At 40.1% G+C, this 16735-nt stretch overlaps 1 protein-coding gene across 1 annotated transcript; it reads left to right on the plus strand.

Moving 5' to 3' along the window:
• Positions 1 to 969: 969 nt before the first annotated feature.
• Positions 970 to 16359, plus strand: LOC148731806 (uncharacterized). The gene is made up of 10 exons (XM_088761950.1): positions 970 to 1166; positions 1467 to 1526; positions 2007 to 2072; positions 2340 to 2393; positions 5477 to 5638; positions 6146 to 6223; positions 6403 to 6680; positions 9420 to 9518; positions 12015 to 14998; positions 15674 to 16359. Exons 1-9 carry the CDS (start codon positions 1115 to 1117, stop codon positions 14985 to 14987), a joined length of 3822 nt encoding a protein of 1273 aa, XP_088618076.1. The 5' UTR covers positions 970 to 1114; the 3' UTR covers positions 14988 to 14998; positions 15674 to 16359.
• Positions 16360 to 16735: the final 376 nt, after the last annotated feature.

Consider the following 16735-nt stretch of genomic DNA (forward strand, 5'->3'; position numbering starts at 1 on the left):
ACGATGGAAGCGGACCAAAAGGTACAAAAAGTCATTGAAAACTGATGAGTGTGAGCCACAATAAAGTGACGCTCGGCAAAGTTTCTGTTTAAACCAAGACAAGAAAGCTTAAAATGGAATTAATTCAATTTGTTTCCCAACTACGAGCCAAGCGTCTGAGGCCTTGTTATATCAAACAATTTTATACTCTTTCTCACATTTTCTATCGCGAGCTATAAGTTCAGCGAACCTTGTACAAAAGGACCTAAAAGCAGTAAGGTTACTCGGAAAAACTGTTGCAAGACAATTTGGACTTTCGACAGATTGAATACGGATCGAGTGAGTATCAGTGAGTCAGTCTTAGGAATAGAAAATAATTTTTTCTTCACAGCCCAAACATTATATCGTCACCGCACAATCTAATATTTTCAGTTCATTGTTCTAATTGAATTTGTCTTTCTTACTATTTCAAGATTATTTTACATCCAAGAAGGAATCAAATGATGATGGAAGCAAACCAAAAGGTATAAGTAAGAGATAATCTAAACTACTAATGTGTGTAAGCCTAAATCTGCGGGAAATTATCTAGGAAGCTCCACAATTGAGTGAGACTTGGCACAGCTTCTGTTTAAAACAAGGCAAAATAACTTGGAATGTTCCTATCATACAATTTTTCCGTAGAGTTTTCTAACCTTCAAACCAAGGTTTTTAAGGCCCTGTTATATCCAACAAATTTGAAGATTTTTCTGACAGTGTCGTGAGTTTATTTGGTTAAGCGACTCTGGGCCGTGAATCGTCAAAAGAAGTACAGAAATCAACCAAATTTGTACTAAACAATCTGAGAATGGCAAGGGTTATTTAGAAATGCTGCGAGAGAAGTTGAACTTTCGAGTGAAAAAAAATAATAAAATAAAAAATAATAAAATAATGGGTAAATTTTCTTTAGAGCTCGAACATTGCACCATCACCGTGCAATTTGATCTTTTTCAGTATTTTAAGCTGTTTTATACTTAAATATTGTTACTTTATGGGGAAAATCCTGGAATGTATTAGGGGGTGAAAAAACGAACCTCACCCCAGATCGCGCCTGTTTTAACTAACCGTTATTTTATATTCAGTTGACGAAGAGACCAATATGGCAGCCGATGGAATCCTGGCTATTGCTGACGTTGACAGCAGTTTCTCAGGTGAGGAAAAAATTAGACTTTGTCAGATTTTAACCATAACTAGAATGACACAACTCCAACCGTTATTTGTCAGCTATGATGAGCATAACGAAGAGTCTCTGTATCGCGACCGTCGAATACACCAGTCGTCAATTCCGCGATCATTGTTTTGATTCAAGAATCGCGCCTGTGATCAAAAGAAAATTTATTGATCACGATAAAGAGAATCAGCTCAATAGGGAATTACAGAACACACAATATGCGCCAAAAAAAAAAAAAAAACAGACAGTGAAAGTCTTTTCTTTGTCATTTCTTTAACAGACAAAAGTAAGGCTACTTCCGGTGACAAAAACCTGGATTCAAGCAATACGTCTGTGGAAGGTAAATAAGTCAGAAAACTCGGTGAAATTATTAAAGTCTTAACTGAGAGAGGGTAAGCCTGGTATAGAAAAGAAATATCGGCCTGGTATACAAAGAAATTTCTTCTGCAAAAGATTGGTGGTGCTTATCACCAAGATTTTTTGCACCAAGACTAAGGCGAGATCCATAAAAAATACAAAATAAAAAACATTTAGGAACCAAACTAACAGGGAGCGGCTTAAAAGATCGGCGATGAGAATTTGTGATGCAAACAATTACATTCTGAACGTCGTTTACCGGGCCGAAATGTTGATTGGGACTCTGCAAGATCGATGTTTAACCGAGTTAAGTTAAACGATTGACTCTCGGAAACTGAATTACCTACTTAGGGCAGATTCTTCTCAACAGAAGGGTAAAAGGCAGGAGATAAAAGAGTAAGATACAAAGGACCGTTAAAAATCATAATTGTTTATGCCGTTATCATCACCCCTTTCATTTTAGTTCTCAAAGAGGCACAAGTTGACGCTGCTGAAGGAAACGAGGACTTTGCCGTCAACAATTCGTCAGGTGAGAAATTGATCGTGATCAACATTTAGCATGTGCCATTGATACAAACTCGATGAGGAAGAGTTTAACCTGTCCACAAACAGGGTCAGTTATATCGATTCAATCAAATTGATGCGTTGTTAGTCCAATCAGTGGGGTTAATAACGTGCATGGAAATCAAACTGTATATTCCATGAATTGCACATTCATTAAGGGTCCCTAAGTCGAAAATAAGTTGACTTGTATCAGGCGCAAATTATATCTTATATATCGTTGCTATGATTTCAGAGAGCGACAATTCAGGTGATCAAGATGTGGATCCAGACGAAGACCCCTTAGTTGGTAAGTGAGACAACCAATGCGTTGAACTAAACGTTAAATCAGACATCCAATTAACAATTACAGTTAAACCACTGCTTTAAAAGCGCTTTTCATTTAAGTGTTGTTAAACCAAAGCAAAACCAATGTAAGCGCGAGCCAAGGCTAACAAAATATCACAAAACGTTTTAACCGCTAGTTGCCGTTTTCGGATTTTGGCTATTATAGTCGCCCTTTAGGGATTTTGGCCATTATTGACCTTTTGGCAATTTTTCCCATTAGTGGCTGTTTAGTCATTTTGGCCAATAGTGGCTGTTTTGAAATTTGGCCGCTAGTAACCATTTCGATATTTTAGCCACTAGTGATCGTTTCCGAAATTTGGCCACCAGGGGCCGTTTTGCCATTTTGGCCACTAGTGGCCGTTTTGGAATCTTGGTCACTATTGGCCGTTTTCCCATTTCGGGCACTAGTGGTCGTTGCGCCATCTTAGCCACTTCTTGCCGTTTTGGGATTTTGGCCACTAGTGGCCGTTTTCCGTTCTTGGCCTCTAATGGCTGTTTTGCAATTTTGGCAATTGGTGGCTGTTTTGCAATTTTGGTCACTAGTAGCCGTTTTGCAGCTTTGGTCACTAGTTACCGTCTTGCCATTTTCGTCACTAGTGGATGTTTTCAAGATTTTGGTCATTAGTGGCCGTTTTGAGATTTTAGCCACTAGTGGCCGTTTTGGATGATTTTGGCCACTGGCGGCTGTTTTGCCATTTTGGCCAAAAGTGGCCGTTTTACGAATCTTGCCGACAAGCGGCCGTTTTGCAATTTTGACCACAAGTGGCTCTTTCTCCATTTTAGCTACAAGGTACCGCTTTGTCCTTTTGGCCACTAGTAGCTGTTTTAACATTTTGCCCACTAGTGGCCATTTACGAGCGACTTTGTGAATTGACCGAGTGGAAATCGAAAAATGTGGCACATGGTCGAAAAATTGAAAACCTTCAAATTTTTCCCAGAGATACTTTGTAGTGAACATAGAAACGTGGTAAGGTTTTGTTTTCAGACTTGCATCTTTATCCTAGAAAACTCACGAAAACTGAAACGAGCGTCGGTAGCCGTAAAATGGCGGAAATCAGTGCCCCGACTAGAGGCAAATGAGCTTTTTTATGAAAAGTGCTAAAGAAAGCAGGCTCATATTAATTTTATAAATTTGTATAGGAAGGATACAGGCATGGTTTTAGTCAAAAACGGGACCATTTTATTTAATCTGGAGCTCACGGAACACTTTTGAAAATTATCAATATTTCAAAATCCAAATATCGCATTTCGTAGTAAATTTTCAATTATCATTTTCTACATGCAGTGTAACTCAGAATCGGTTCAGGTTAAGCTCATGATAAGTGAAAATAGTGTTGTTCTCGAGGATGTAAAAATTAGTCTAGGGCTTTCTATTTTCGCACGAAAAAACCAGGCTGAACTTTGTGAAAATCGCAACATCGGCAGTAACGTCACGACATAGTCTAATTAGGTACCCTGTGCTTAACGCAGAAATTCCAAGCACCCTTTTACAGTAAGCACTGTGTTTGATCAGGAAATCAATACAATAAGCTACCCTTGTATAGCTAACGACGACAGACTGGTTTTTATCCCTGCTGTCGTTTCAAATTCTCATCCCGCATTCCACATAGTGAAATTGTTTACAACACCACATTCCGTAAGCTAGCGGAGGCGTCTGTTTTTCTTGGCATTTTCGGACACATTTAAGTTTTGAGAAAGTTCTAGGGTAAAACTGAGCTTCACTGTGGACTTGAAAGAGGACAATTCAATCATTTATACCGGTAGATCAAACATTCTTTGACGAAGACGTTGAAGACGGGAGGCAATCTGATACTAGTGTAGATGTTACATACTAAAGCGTCTGTTATGCAAGGCTGAAATTATTTCAATCTTGTTACCACCTTGTAATTTTACGGCCACGAATATCCGTAACTATGGTTTTTAACAAACTTGTCAATGTGATAATCTTTCTTATCAGTAAGTCATCGCTGTGAGAAAACGTGGGAACGTTGCAAAAAATGGATTAAGAGTTCGAACTGATTTGGTACAAAATTTTCAATTTTCTCAAATAAAACGAAGTGAAACGTTAATTGTTTAGGGAGGAACTCTTATTACTACCGTCGTACGGGAAAAAAAGGTGGTTTCTGTACCCTAAAAAAACAAATAGGTAACCTTTAAAAATTGTAAATTGATAAAGTGAACCGTTTATCTTGAAAATTATTGAATGGTTAACACCACAGCGTTTAATTTTGAGTAATGGATGCACGTGGGAGGTGTTTAGGTACCACAGAAGCGTAAGGGTCGCGCGGGGCGATAGCCGAGAGAGACTCTGGTTTCTTGAGTGCTTAGTAAACCTTCTTATGGCATACACAGCTGAGTAGCGTACGCTATGGTGTTGAGCATTTGTTTTATAGCACGACAACGATACATTGAAGCAAAAAAGTTCCTATTTATGTAACAAATATTACGTGACCAGAAAAAACAAGCGTGCGGAAAACAGTCATTGCATTTCTTCATGTCAGCAACGAATATCCATGGGCAAATGGTAGACACGAAATTGGCCAGTAAGAACGCGCGCTTTACTTTGGTTATGTTATAGTTCAAATTATGGAATGCTGTGAACGGCAACGTACATTAATGGAAAATATAATTCCAAAACCTCTCTTGTTTTGTTTGAGTTTATTTAACGATTGTTTTCAAAATGTCGTCACGGATTTGCCAATCAAATGTCAAATAAATCTAACCTATCGCGCCTTTGTTGTTTGTGTTTCCCCACTATTTAAACCAGTTATTTACTTTCTTGCCATAAGCTGTTGTTAAGTCTATGGTTTTCTTGTTGAGGCTGTTTTATCGTTGTTGTCATTGTGGATCACATTTTCTTGATCCACTTGCTCAAAATGTTCTCAAAATCGTAAAACCCATGTTTCATTTGGAAAAATGTGAGGAATGAGCACTCAGTAAATGGACTTGTATAGTTTTGGACATGAGCATTACTTTACTGGGTATCCTAGGTGTTGCAAGTTAGTGGTCATATCGAGTAACGTTTCCGTTTCCCTGCGTTTTTAGTGATAGGAAAGGACTGTCTTCAGCAAGGTAACAAAGAATACATGCAGGAAAATTATCATGGTGCAATACAACTCTACACCGAGGGACTTCAACTTAACTGCAAAGATAATCGGCTGACAGCCAAACTCTACAGTAACAGGGCAGCAGCACATTTCCATTTAGGTATGGAATTTGAATGTTAAAATATTTGTAGTTTACTTTAAAAGTTCATCTTCGAAAAGGGTTATGCGGTCCCATTTTAGGCTAATTTTTCTGAACATTTATCAATGACTCCAAACAAATTCAAGAATATCCAGTAATATAATGACTACTTAAGACAAAGAATCCGTATCTTGCAACTTTTGTTGGACTAAAAGCCCCGAAGAGAGCCTTATATCCACTCACGACTCTTGTTCAACGTTTGGAGGTTAGGAAAGCTCAATTTGTAGGTCCTACTGTTAAAAATAGGGGGGAAATAAATAAGCCAATCCCATTAACACCGTCAATTCCCGTGTGTATTCTACTCTTCCTCCTCTCCAGTCCCCCTTCTTATCTCATTATCGTAGGTGAAATGATCGAGCTGGTTTTCTTATCACTCAGCCGTGAAAAAAACTCGAAATAGTAGTAAACACGCCAGTTTAAAGGCGAATCGGATACTCTTTTTACTATCGTATGATATCCCTCTCTTAGGAAACTTTGAAAACAGCCTGGATGATGCCTCGGTTGCCGTTCAATTGGAGCCAACTTTCACCAAGGCCCTTAAGAAAGGTAAATTTTACTTTAGCCACCATTCTGTAAAAAGGCTCTGGCTACGTTGACATAAAATGTCTCGGCTCATGTCTACGTGGTCACACACTGGAAAACATCTTTTGTGTATTGAAAATGCCAATCTTTTGTCTTCTCAATAAAGGCACTTAACTATTTCCCACCAAACATTGTTTTAATAGGAGCTGAGGCTTGTGTACAGCTTAAGTTGTATGATGAAGCAAAGATCTGGTGTCAGAAAGGACTAGCTATATCCTTTGAGAAATTCATTCGTATAAAAGATGTAAAAAGTGCTTCAAACAACAGTCAGACCTGTATTAAGCGATCACCCTGTATTAGTCGGACAGTTGTCAAAGTACTGAATTTGTTTCTCCTTGATTACTTTAATTTCACTTTTACTAAGCGGTCGTGGTCACCTTTGAATGAGTCCCAAGGGCCTTGTTTGCATTGTCCTCCACCTGTATTAAACGGTCACTTGAAGCGAAACCACCTTTTCTATGTTATTCTATTTACCTAGCCTCTTAACTCGTTAGGTCTCGGAAAGAGACGACGAGCATACTATTCATCATTTATGGTCACTACATCTGCCTTCGTTTTGAGGCTAAAACTATGGTGCTGAATAATTAACATATTCAGTTAAAACTAAAATGTCTAAATCCAGCTTACTAATCACTTTCATCGTGGCCCTCGTCACCTCATTCAGATTCTGGCTTCTTTGTTGAAATCCTCCTGTCATAAAACAGCTTTACAGGGCTAGCACGTGAAGAGGCATGTGGTATCGACCTCTGTGTCACAGGTTAGGTCTGATTGCCATACGTATGGCTGGACTTAGCGAGCACTCATTTCTTTTGAGCACTGATACTGTTTATAAGACTCACTTTTCATTTATTGAAGGCTACAATTTCTCTTGCAATGATAGACTCCCTGCTTGTTCAATTTTCGGGGACGTATAGGGAGTAGCCGAACTCATGTCACACGGTAGTATTGTCGACACGTGGAGGACTTGGTGTTTAAAAGTTAAAGAGCCAATCTGAGCCAATTGCAATGACCTAATCATTTTGGTCCTACAAGAATCATGCCTTGAAGTGCATCAAACGTAACACCAACCTTTCCATTCTGACCGATAGTTTAGATTTGGGTCCAAAGACCTGTTTCACAGCTTTGCAATAAGGGATAAGCTCTTATGTTGTTAGCCCCGGTAGGAAACTACTTTAGATGTCAAAGGCCCAAACAACAGCCTCTTCTTCCATCTAGATATTCCACCGCTAAGACTCGCCTAGACTTTGGCTCGTAAATCCACCTGCTCTCCTCGCTCTTACCCTTCCTTGCTCCAATAAAGCTCAGTGTTAATACCGATACCCCGACGGTTCTTTTACTAGCTTTCGTATGGTCATGGTCCTCTGCTATAAATATCCTCATTGGTTTCTGCATGTACGGTAGAACTACTGATAGTTTCTCGACGATGTATGGCGGTAATTTGAAGATTGCCTTTTCCTTCAGCAAAATATGTTAACCCTCTCAACCAGAAACACCACCTGTCGCTAAGCTCTGACTACGAATTGGAGGTATTTATTGACTGTATATCTACTGCTATAATGCCTAAGAGACTAATCAAACTCTCCACATCGCCAGGGCCTCAAGGATAACGGATTATCCAGCTAAAAGCAATACCCGAGCTTTATCTTGCGCCGTTTCACGTTTTTCCTCAGCTATCGACATCTTGCACACCCGCTTTGCACAGGAAAAACGATACATTATCCATTGTCCTGGCATGAACAATAGATATCAATTTGTCAACAATCTCAGAAACAGGCCCAAGTTTTTGAGGTTTTTTTGCAGACATACAAAACAAAGCGCTCAAATGGCGAACAGGCCGCGAGGAGAGTATCGCGTCTTCCCTGCCCAAATATGTCTTAGTCACATGTAACCTCGTCACCCAGCACTGACAAGTGCTGGATCTTAATATCTTACTCTTTCCACCTTCGTGTAATGCACATTTCATTTTCCATCTAAATTAAAGGTTCTCTTTGGATTGCGAACACGCTTTGATGCTGGCCCCAGTTGAGGTTAAAATATTTTAATCTGCCTGCCATTCTCCCTATAGTTCTTGTGTTTTCACAGCTTTTCTCCATCTCTAACTATGATTCAGGAATGTCAATTAAAATAAAAATCTTCCCAGCCGTTGTCCTTCCCCTCTGAAACTGCCAGTTCTAATTCCATCTTAATCAGCACTCATTCGCTGTTTCTCTATTGCTGTCACAGTTCTATCTTTTCGTCATCTGTTAGTCTGTGTGACGATTAAAGCCGCCTAATCCACCCGTTGTCCCCCAGAGCTCGTTCCATAATTCTTAAAGTGTATGCCATTTGCATCAAACTGGTGGCCCCTTACTTCCTTTTATAACAAACAAACTTTGAAACCTCTTGTAATTCTTAGATGCCCTTTTCTTTTATCCCGTCAAAACATCACGAAATACTTATATATAGTTCTTCAGCCTTTTTGAGCGTATTAAAAACGTTCCTGTTGTGTCAATTTTCGCTAAGATGTAATTCTCCTTGCCTTGGCAAGTTATCATCTTAAGAGATCAATCATTCCATTTCTACTCAAACACTTAAACAATAATTCCTTGCCTCTCTACATGTCACAAACTGTCAATTTATCTTAAATCAGAACTTAGCGATCAGACTTTTCCAATGAGTGGATTTGGGGCAAAACGCTTCTCCTTTCTTGGTCAAAAGGGTACGATATCCGTACATTGTTTTATACTGAGTGATAATTGGAAAGCATTTGTTAGTAATCCCTGCTCCTTTGCGCAGATTTCTCTCGAAGTGACTCGACACAATTTATCCCCCGTTCAAATTTATGTTAATGAGTATAAAATGACATTTAAGAGGCAGACAAAGTGGCAAAGCGAACAATAAGAAAAGCTGAAAAGTGGACCACTTAAACGAATTGCACAAGGAATAAATGACTATGTGAACTGCAAAGTAAGTACAGTTATTATCGACAATTTTGTCTTAAAGGTCATTCAAATCTTTGTTGCGACGTGGTTTCAGCGAGTTTTCAACAGCCAAAAAGGCAATTTGCAGTTAGAACATAAAGACGTCTTGCAGTCTATACATGGCATTCACCAAAACACTGAATTAAACAAACCTTGAGCCTTCCACCCTTCCTCCCAGCAGTTTCATTTGACTTAACGATACGAAGATAGGCGATAATAGGGAAAGATTGCGTCATCTACTAAACAAGTGTGTTGGGGAGACAATCGCATCCGGAGAGATAAAGCCACAGCAAGAAAAGGTAAACTTGAGAATCCCTTCATAACTGTTTCTTTAAATAAAATTATGTTAAGATGAAATAAACAATTTTTGATATAAGAGAAAAATCGAGTTTCCAGATGGGATTGGAACCCACGACCCTCCGTGATCTAGTCGGACGCTCTAACCACTGAGCTACAAGAGACACTATGGTGAGCAAGGGTCAATTTGTGGGTATTGACTTCAATACCCACTAATTGGATATTCAAATCCCATCCCGTGGGTATTGGGTATTCAATTGGGTATTTAAATCCCGTGGGTTCAAATCCCATCTGGAAACTCGATTTTCCTCCTATATTAAAAACTGTTTATTTCATCTTTACATGCTTACTTTGAGGGCTGGTCGGCTGCATGTGATGCTTTAATGCATTTGATGCTCTAATGTGACAGCGTGATGCTGTTAGTGAGCTTCTATGCGCTAGCAGAGGTTTGGCTGTGTAGCCGCGTGATGCGGTTCTAGTCAATACCCACTAATAGACCCTTGCTCAACATTGAGTCTCTTGAAACATATGAGTGAACTGCGGTTATGAGACGTATATAAGAACGATCCTTCGCAGTAAAGCACTATTTGAGCAATAGTGGAAATCAGACCTGAAAAAAATTTCAGGCCTGTACGGGATTCGAACCACTGACCTCTGCGATACTAGTGCAGCGCTCTACCAATTGAGCTAACAAGCCAACTGGGAGCAGGCCATCAAATTAATTCGATATAAACCCCATCTACGGGTTTATATCGAATTAATTTGATGGCCTGCTCCCAGTTGGCTTGTTAGCTCAATTGGTAGAGCGCTGCACTAGTATCGCAGAGGTCAGTGGTTCGAATCCCGTACAGGCCTGAAATTTTTTTCAGGTCTGATTTCCACTATTGCTCAAATAGTGCTTTACTGCGAAGGATCGTTCTTATATACATTGAGTCTCTTGTAGCTCAGTGATTAGAGCATCCAACTAGATCACAGAGGGTCGTGGTTACAGATCCCATCTGGAAACTCGATTTTTCTCTTGAAATTATGTTAGGCGGCAAAAAAATTTAAAGAGGTTAAAACGAGCATCTCGAGTTCACATCTTTTAAATGTAAACCAACCAATTACATCGCTGTGTCGTTACGATCACACGGACATGTAGTAGCCAGTATTGGATGGCGATTGATCCCTCGTCTATTAGGTGCAAAATATTAGCGGCTAAGTATGCCCTAGGAACCTTGTATTTTTTTTCTCTGCCAACTCAAGGTGTACCGAGGGCTTTGGACAAGCCATTAAGAATAAAAATGAGCGATAATAATTTAGAATGACGTTTCGGTAACTCGTTCATCCTTTTTTAGTTCTAAATGTCACATTCCTATGAATTCAATCTCTATGACAGAAGCAAGCTGGCAACCGAGTCTGCTCACCTTAGGAGAGCCTCGGACGAGCGCACATTACTGTTAATAGTTAATATGTTTTATAAACAAGGTTCAAATAACTTTTTGATGATGATTCCGATAACTCTCGGATTGTATTCGCAAAGTCATAAAGCTTTCAGGTCGTAGGGGAGATTTGAGTCACACCTAGAGCAAGATAGACTCGATCTCGTCGGTTCTGTTTTTGCCGGCAAAGCTGTCACCATTTTGAAAACAAAAATCAAATTTTAAAAACTTTTTGGTCCTTTTTGTCGATCTGAAAAACTTTTTAGGCACTTTTTAGTACTCAATATGAAATTATGATGGTTTAAATAACTATAACAGTTATTTTTAGTCAGAAATTATTTCATACGTCAACTATTTCTATCCATTTAAATCGTCAGTGTGTATTTTTCACGTGACTTAAAACTTCTAGTATTTGAAATGAACGGCGAGCCACGCACTTAAGAACCAGTTTTCAGTCGTATTATAATTCTATTATAAGCTAAGATTGTTTGCCGCCTTACTGGAAGAGTATTGGTGCACATAGTGGAAAATGAGGGGACAGAGAGGAACAATTCAGAAGCTGTCTAGCACCTAACACTTGTCGATCTTTCCGAAGTCACATTCAATTTCAGTGATAAATAATTTCTCTGTTTCGTCAGACATCCACACTGAAATAATTTCCGTTTTTCTTACTCGCTTCTATAGACAAAACTTATCTTCAAGCTGTTTAAGATGACATTACTCCCACCCAGAACATCAAAAAGTGATTAGCCTTTAGGCCGAAGTCTTGTAAAAAATACTTACGTTCTAATGATTATCAATTGGCATATTTCAATGGCTTAGACATAAGCCTGCCCCTCCATCACCTCATTTTTTAGCGCTTAGTCACTTTCACAAAGACGACATGTCATTCGAAAATCCACATCGAACGAGGATTCATAAAACCTTTGTACTAGTGTATCTCATAGACCAATCACGAAGGTCTAACAAGGAAACTAGTTGTCTCTGGCCTTTAATGCAAGACCTTCATTCGGACCTAAAACTAAGTGTTCGAATAATAGTATAATAAAAGTTTGCGACACATTTCCAAACCCTTAGGAAGACTTAAACAAGACAGTAGAACGTATGGCCAGACAAGTGAAAGACAATGCCAGGGAAGGAAGAAGCTATGAAAATCTTGGCAATGCTTATGATGGTCTAGGACAGTTCAAAACAGCCATCGAGTACCATAAACATCACCTAGAAATTGCCAAACAAGTAGGAGCCAAGGCTGCAGAGGGATACATTTCTGCAAATCTTGGCATTGTTTATCATTGTCTAGGACAGTTCAAAACAGCCATCGAGTACCATAAACGTTGCCTAGAAATTGCCAAAGAAATGGGAGACAGGGCTGGAGAAGGAAAGAGTTATGCAAATCTTGGCAATGCTTATCATGGTCTAGGACAGTTCAAAACAGCCATGGAGTACCATAAACGTGACCTAGAAATTGCCAAAGAAGTGGGAGACAAGGCTGGAGAAGGAAGGAGTTATGCAAATCTTGGCAATGCTTATCATAGTCTAGGACAGTTCAAAACAGCCATCGAGTACCATAAACGTTGCCTAGAAATTGCCGAAGAAGTGGAAGACAAGGCAGGAGAAGGAAAGAGTTATGGAAATCTTGGCAATGCTTATCGTGGTCTAGGACAGTTCAAAACAGCCATCGAGTACCATAAACGTCGCCTAGAAATTGCCAAAGAAGTGGGAGACAAGGCTGGAGAAGGAAGGAGTTATGCAAGTCTTGGCAATGCTTATCATTGTCTAGGACAGTTCAAAACAGCCATCGAGTACCATAAACGTCACCTAGAAATTGCCAAAGAAGTGGGAGACAAGGCTGGAGAAGGAATGAGTTATGGAAATCTTGGCAATGCTTATCGTGGTCTAGGACAGTTCAAAACAGCCATCGAGTACCATAAACGTCACCTAGAAATTGCCAAAGAAGTGGGAGACAAGGCTGGAGAAGGAGGGAGTTATGGAAATCTTGGCAATGCTTATGATGGTCTAGGACAGTTCAAAACAGCCATCAAGTACCATAAACGTCACCTAGAAATTGCCAAAGAGGTGGGAGACAAGGCTGGAGAAGGAGGGAGTTATGCAAGTCTTGGCAATGCTTATCATGGTCTAGGACAGTTCAAAACAGCCATCGAGTACCATAAACGTGACCTAGAAATTGCCAAAGAAGTGGGAGACAAGGCTGGAGAAGGAAGGAGTTATGCAAATCTTGGCAATGCTTATCGTGGTCTAGGACAGTTCAAAACAGCCATCGAGTACAATAAACGTGACCTAGAAATTGCCAAAGAAGTGGGAGACAAGGCTGGAGAAGGAAAGAGTTATGGCAATCTTGGCAATGCTTATCATTGTCTAAGACAGTTCAAAACAGCCATCGAGTACCATAAACGTCACCTAGAAATTGCCAAAGAAGTGGGAGACAAGGCTGGAGAAGGAAAGAGTTATGCAAATCTTGGCAGTACTTACTCTTGTCTAGGACAGTTCAAACCAGCCATCGAGTACTCTAAAAGCGCGCTAGAAATTTCCAAAGAAGAAGGGCAAATGCTTGAAATGGCCATGACTCAATGTAATCTTGCTCTCATTCATGAAAAGGAGGGGGGTCTCCAATTGGCCCTGGACTATTTTGTTTCCAGTGGGGAGGTTTTTAATGAGCTTCGTGCTACTCTTCTGACTCACGATGTATGGAAGATCTCGTTCCGAAATGTTTACCAAACAGCATACAAGGGTATTTGGCGCGTTCTTTTGAGACAGGGTGAGGATGTCAAAGCTCTTCTTGCTGCCGAGGAGGGACGTGCACAGGCTCTAGGAGACTTGGTGGATGCAAAGTATAACTTAGTACAGGCCTACGCTCGGTGGAGCTCTGGAAAAGGCTCTGATTGCCTTTCACTAAAAAACATTTTATCAGATGCAGTTTTTCTAGCAATCACCGGACCTTACATTGTTTCGTGGGTTATTCGGAATGGGAAAGTCGTCGGATCGAGAATGAAGCATGTGAACAACTTTGTTTACCAGGATGAATTAGAATTCTATATCACCTCTCTGAATAAGGCTACTCGCTCACAAGTCAATGCAAGGGCTGCTGTTGAATGGGAAATAAGTTTACCTGAAGTGGGCCGAGATGGAAAAGGAGCGAACGATGACTCCTTGCGAAACTCCATGACAAATGCCCTGAGGAAACTCCATGATATCATAGTTACTCCTATCGCTGATTTGGTGGAAGGGGATGAAATTGTATTTGTTCCTGAAGGTCCACTCTGCTTGGTGCCTTACGCTGCATTGGTGGATTCGAATTCAAGGTATCTGTGCGAATCTTTCAGGATTCGAGTGCTTCCATCCTTATCCATTTTAAAATCAATCACTGACTGCCCGAAAGAATTTCATGTTAAAACCGGTGCACTGCTCGTGGGTGATCCGTGTTACAAACAGGTTATTCATCAGGAGAAATTGCTGAGTCAACTTCCGGGTGCAAGGAAAGAGGTGAAGATGATTGGAGAAATCATCGGCATTGCTCCTCTTATTGGAGAGGAGGCGACAAAGTACGAGGTACTAAGGCGAATGTCCTCAGTTGCCCTAATTCACATTGCAGCACATGGTAAAAAAGAAACAGGAGAAATTCTCTTGGCACCAAACATCAAGAGGACAACTCGTCAAGCTCAAGAGGAAGACTATTTACTGAGAATGGAAGACGTCTTACAAGTTGGGCTGCGAGCGAGGCTGGTTGTGTTGAGCTGTTGTCACAGCGCTTGCGGAGAGGTCATGGCCGAGGGTGTGGTTGGCATTGCACGAGCGTTCTTGGGTGCCGGTGCTCGATCCATTCTGGTATCCCTGTGGGACATTGCCGACGATGGTACTCTGATGTTTATGAAATATTTTTACGGAGCCCTGGCTGAAGGAAGGAGTGCCAGTGAAGCTGTCAATCAAGCCACGAAGTGCATGAGAGAGACTGCAATGTTTAGAAAAGCGTATTACTGGGCGCCTTTTGTCCTCATTGGAGATGACGTGAAACTGGAATTCACCGAGATGTAGATGTTCTCAACGTGAGTGCACTTTTAATTTTGTCCAATCAAGGAAAAGTGAGATGTTAATCATTACTTTATCCTTACATTGACAATTCTTGAATTAGGACTTGTACATCTTTTCAGCTACTCTGAGGTCAAATTCAGTTTTATCTTTATAAACTTCACTTTGATCCAACAGCCGAGATAGAAGGTGCATAATGCAAAGAGAGCAAAAAACCAAGGACATGTGTTTTGAGTTGAGTCACTGCGTTCAATAAAGCACGGGACTTAGGTTCATTTTGTTGGGGCTTGTTTACATGGAGGTTAGGGACTCCAGGAAAGTAGTACCCGCCTGTCCAGATAATCTCTTATTTTATGGTAATCACGTTTACATGATGGGGGGGGGGGGTAACCTGCCTTGGCAGGTTACTTGGTCTGCCCGACAATTTGCCATATAAACGTGTCAAGGTGGGGTGATCCGCCCGGGGTTGCGTTCATGTTACATGAGCAAGCACGCCAACAATAACTCACCCCGGGATTCCGGAGTTGTAAGATTGTATGTAGACGAGGACTAATTTTCGACCACGGCTAGGCGGGTTACTTCATTCATCTAGGGTCCCCATCCCCATGCTGAGAGTCCCTTATAGGAACTCAAGAAACACCTCAAATTTGAATATGCCTCTATATCTCGTAGTTCTTTCATTTTTCTTTTAGGTCATTACAGAGGGATTTGTGTGTAGACGAGACATGACTAGATCCCTGGTGTGTGGCATCGATCAATGGTAGATTGAACTAACAGAGGGAAACCATAAATTAAACGTCAAGCAGCGGCTGCAAGTATTAAACAGCCTGTTGCGAGGCAATTATTAAAGAAGCGACTTTAATTGCAACCAAAGCGATCAATTGTATGTACAGTTCAAAACTCTTTTTGGAGTTTCATCATATTCAGTTTTGGGGATTTATACTGATGAAAATCAGAGGACAGTGTCTGTGGATTTTGAGTAGCTAATGTTGCGGCCATACGGAGGACATATTATGTGGATAAAACATTTGAACTAATTTTACATGGTCTCCGTTGGATTTTTCAGCAACTTTTTATAAAAAAAGCGATGTGCAACTTTATGTGGTTTGTTATCAAGTCATTTTCACAGACACAAACAACAATTTTATGATTTTCTGAACAGCTTTAAGCATAAGCTAATTACCAGGTTTCAATTTTGGTGTTACAGATAATCTAAAGATATTTTACCTTTGAAGTTTTTGGCTTGCATTTTTTTAAAATGCATTTTAAATCCTTATACCACTTTCCACTTTAGAAGTCATGTACTATTGGAAAAACCTAGAGCAGACATTGTATTAAATTATGAAATGCGGTAAGAAAGGAGTTCCTTTGCATTTACTTCGTACATAATCCAGTTGTAGTCCATTTCATCAACACGTTTACTTCCAAGATCTTGATATCGATTCTTCTTACTTCTTTCTATATATTTACTGCAGTTTACACCCGGAGAGTTTTAGAGAAAATGCAGCCGTTGTCCCTCGAGCATCACCCTCCTGGTTAGCATTGAAATATTATTGTAAAAAGGGTTTCGGAAAGAACAACACTACCAAAAGAAAAGGTAACATTTTGTTCAGTGGTGGTCAGATCCCTCCCCCACCACATCTCTTCTTTGTCTTCGTAATCTTTTCTTGCACATTTATTTCCAAGAAAACATTACATTACAAGGGTAGGACCCACGAGTTACCTCTTATTCGCTGCGATAAGGGTAGTTGGTT

Source organism: Stylophora pistillata, chromosome 5, assembly GCF_964205215.1.
Source record: "Stylophora pistillata chromosome 5, jaStyPist1.2, whole genome shotgun sequence".
NCBI lineage: Eukaryota > Metazoa > Cnidaria > Anthozoa > Scleractinia > Pocilloporidae > Stylophora > Stylophora pistillata.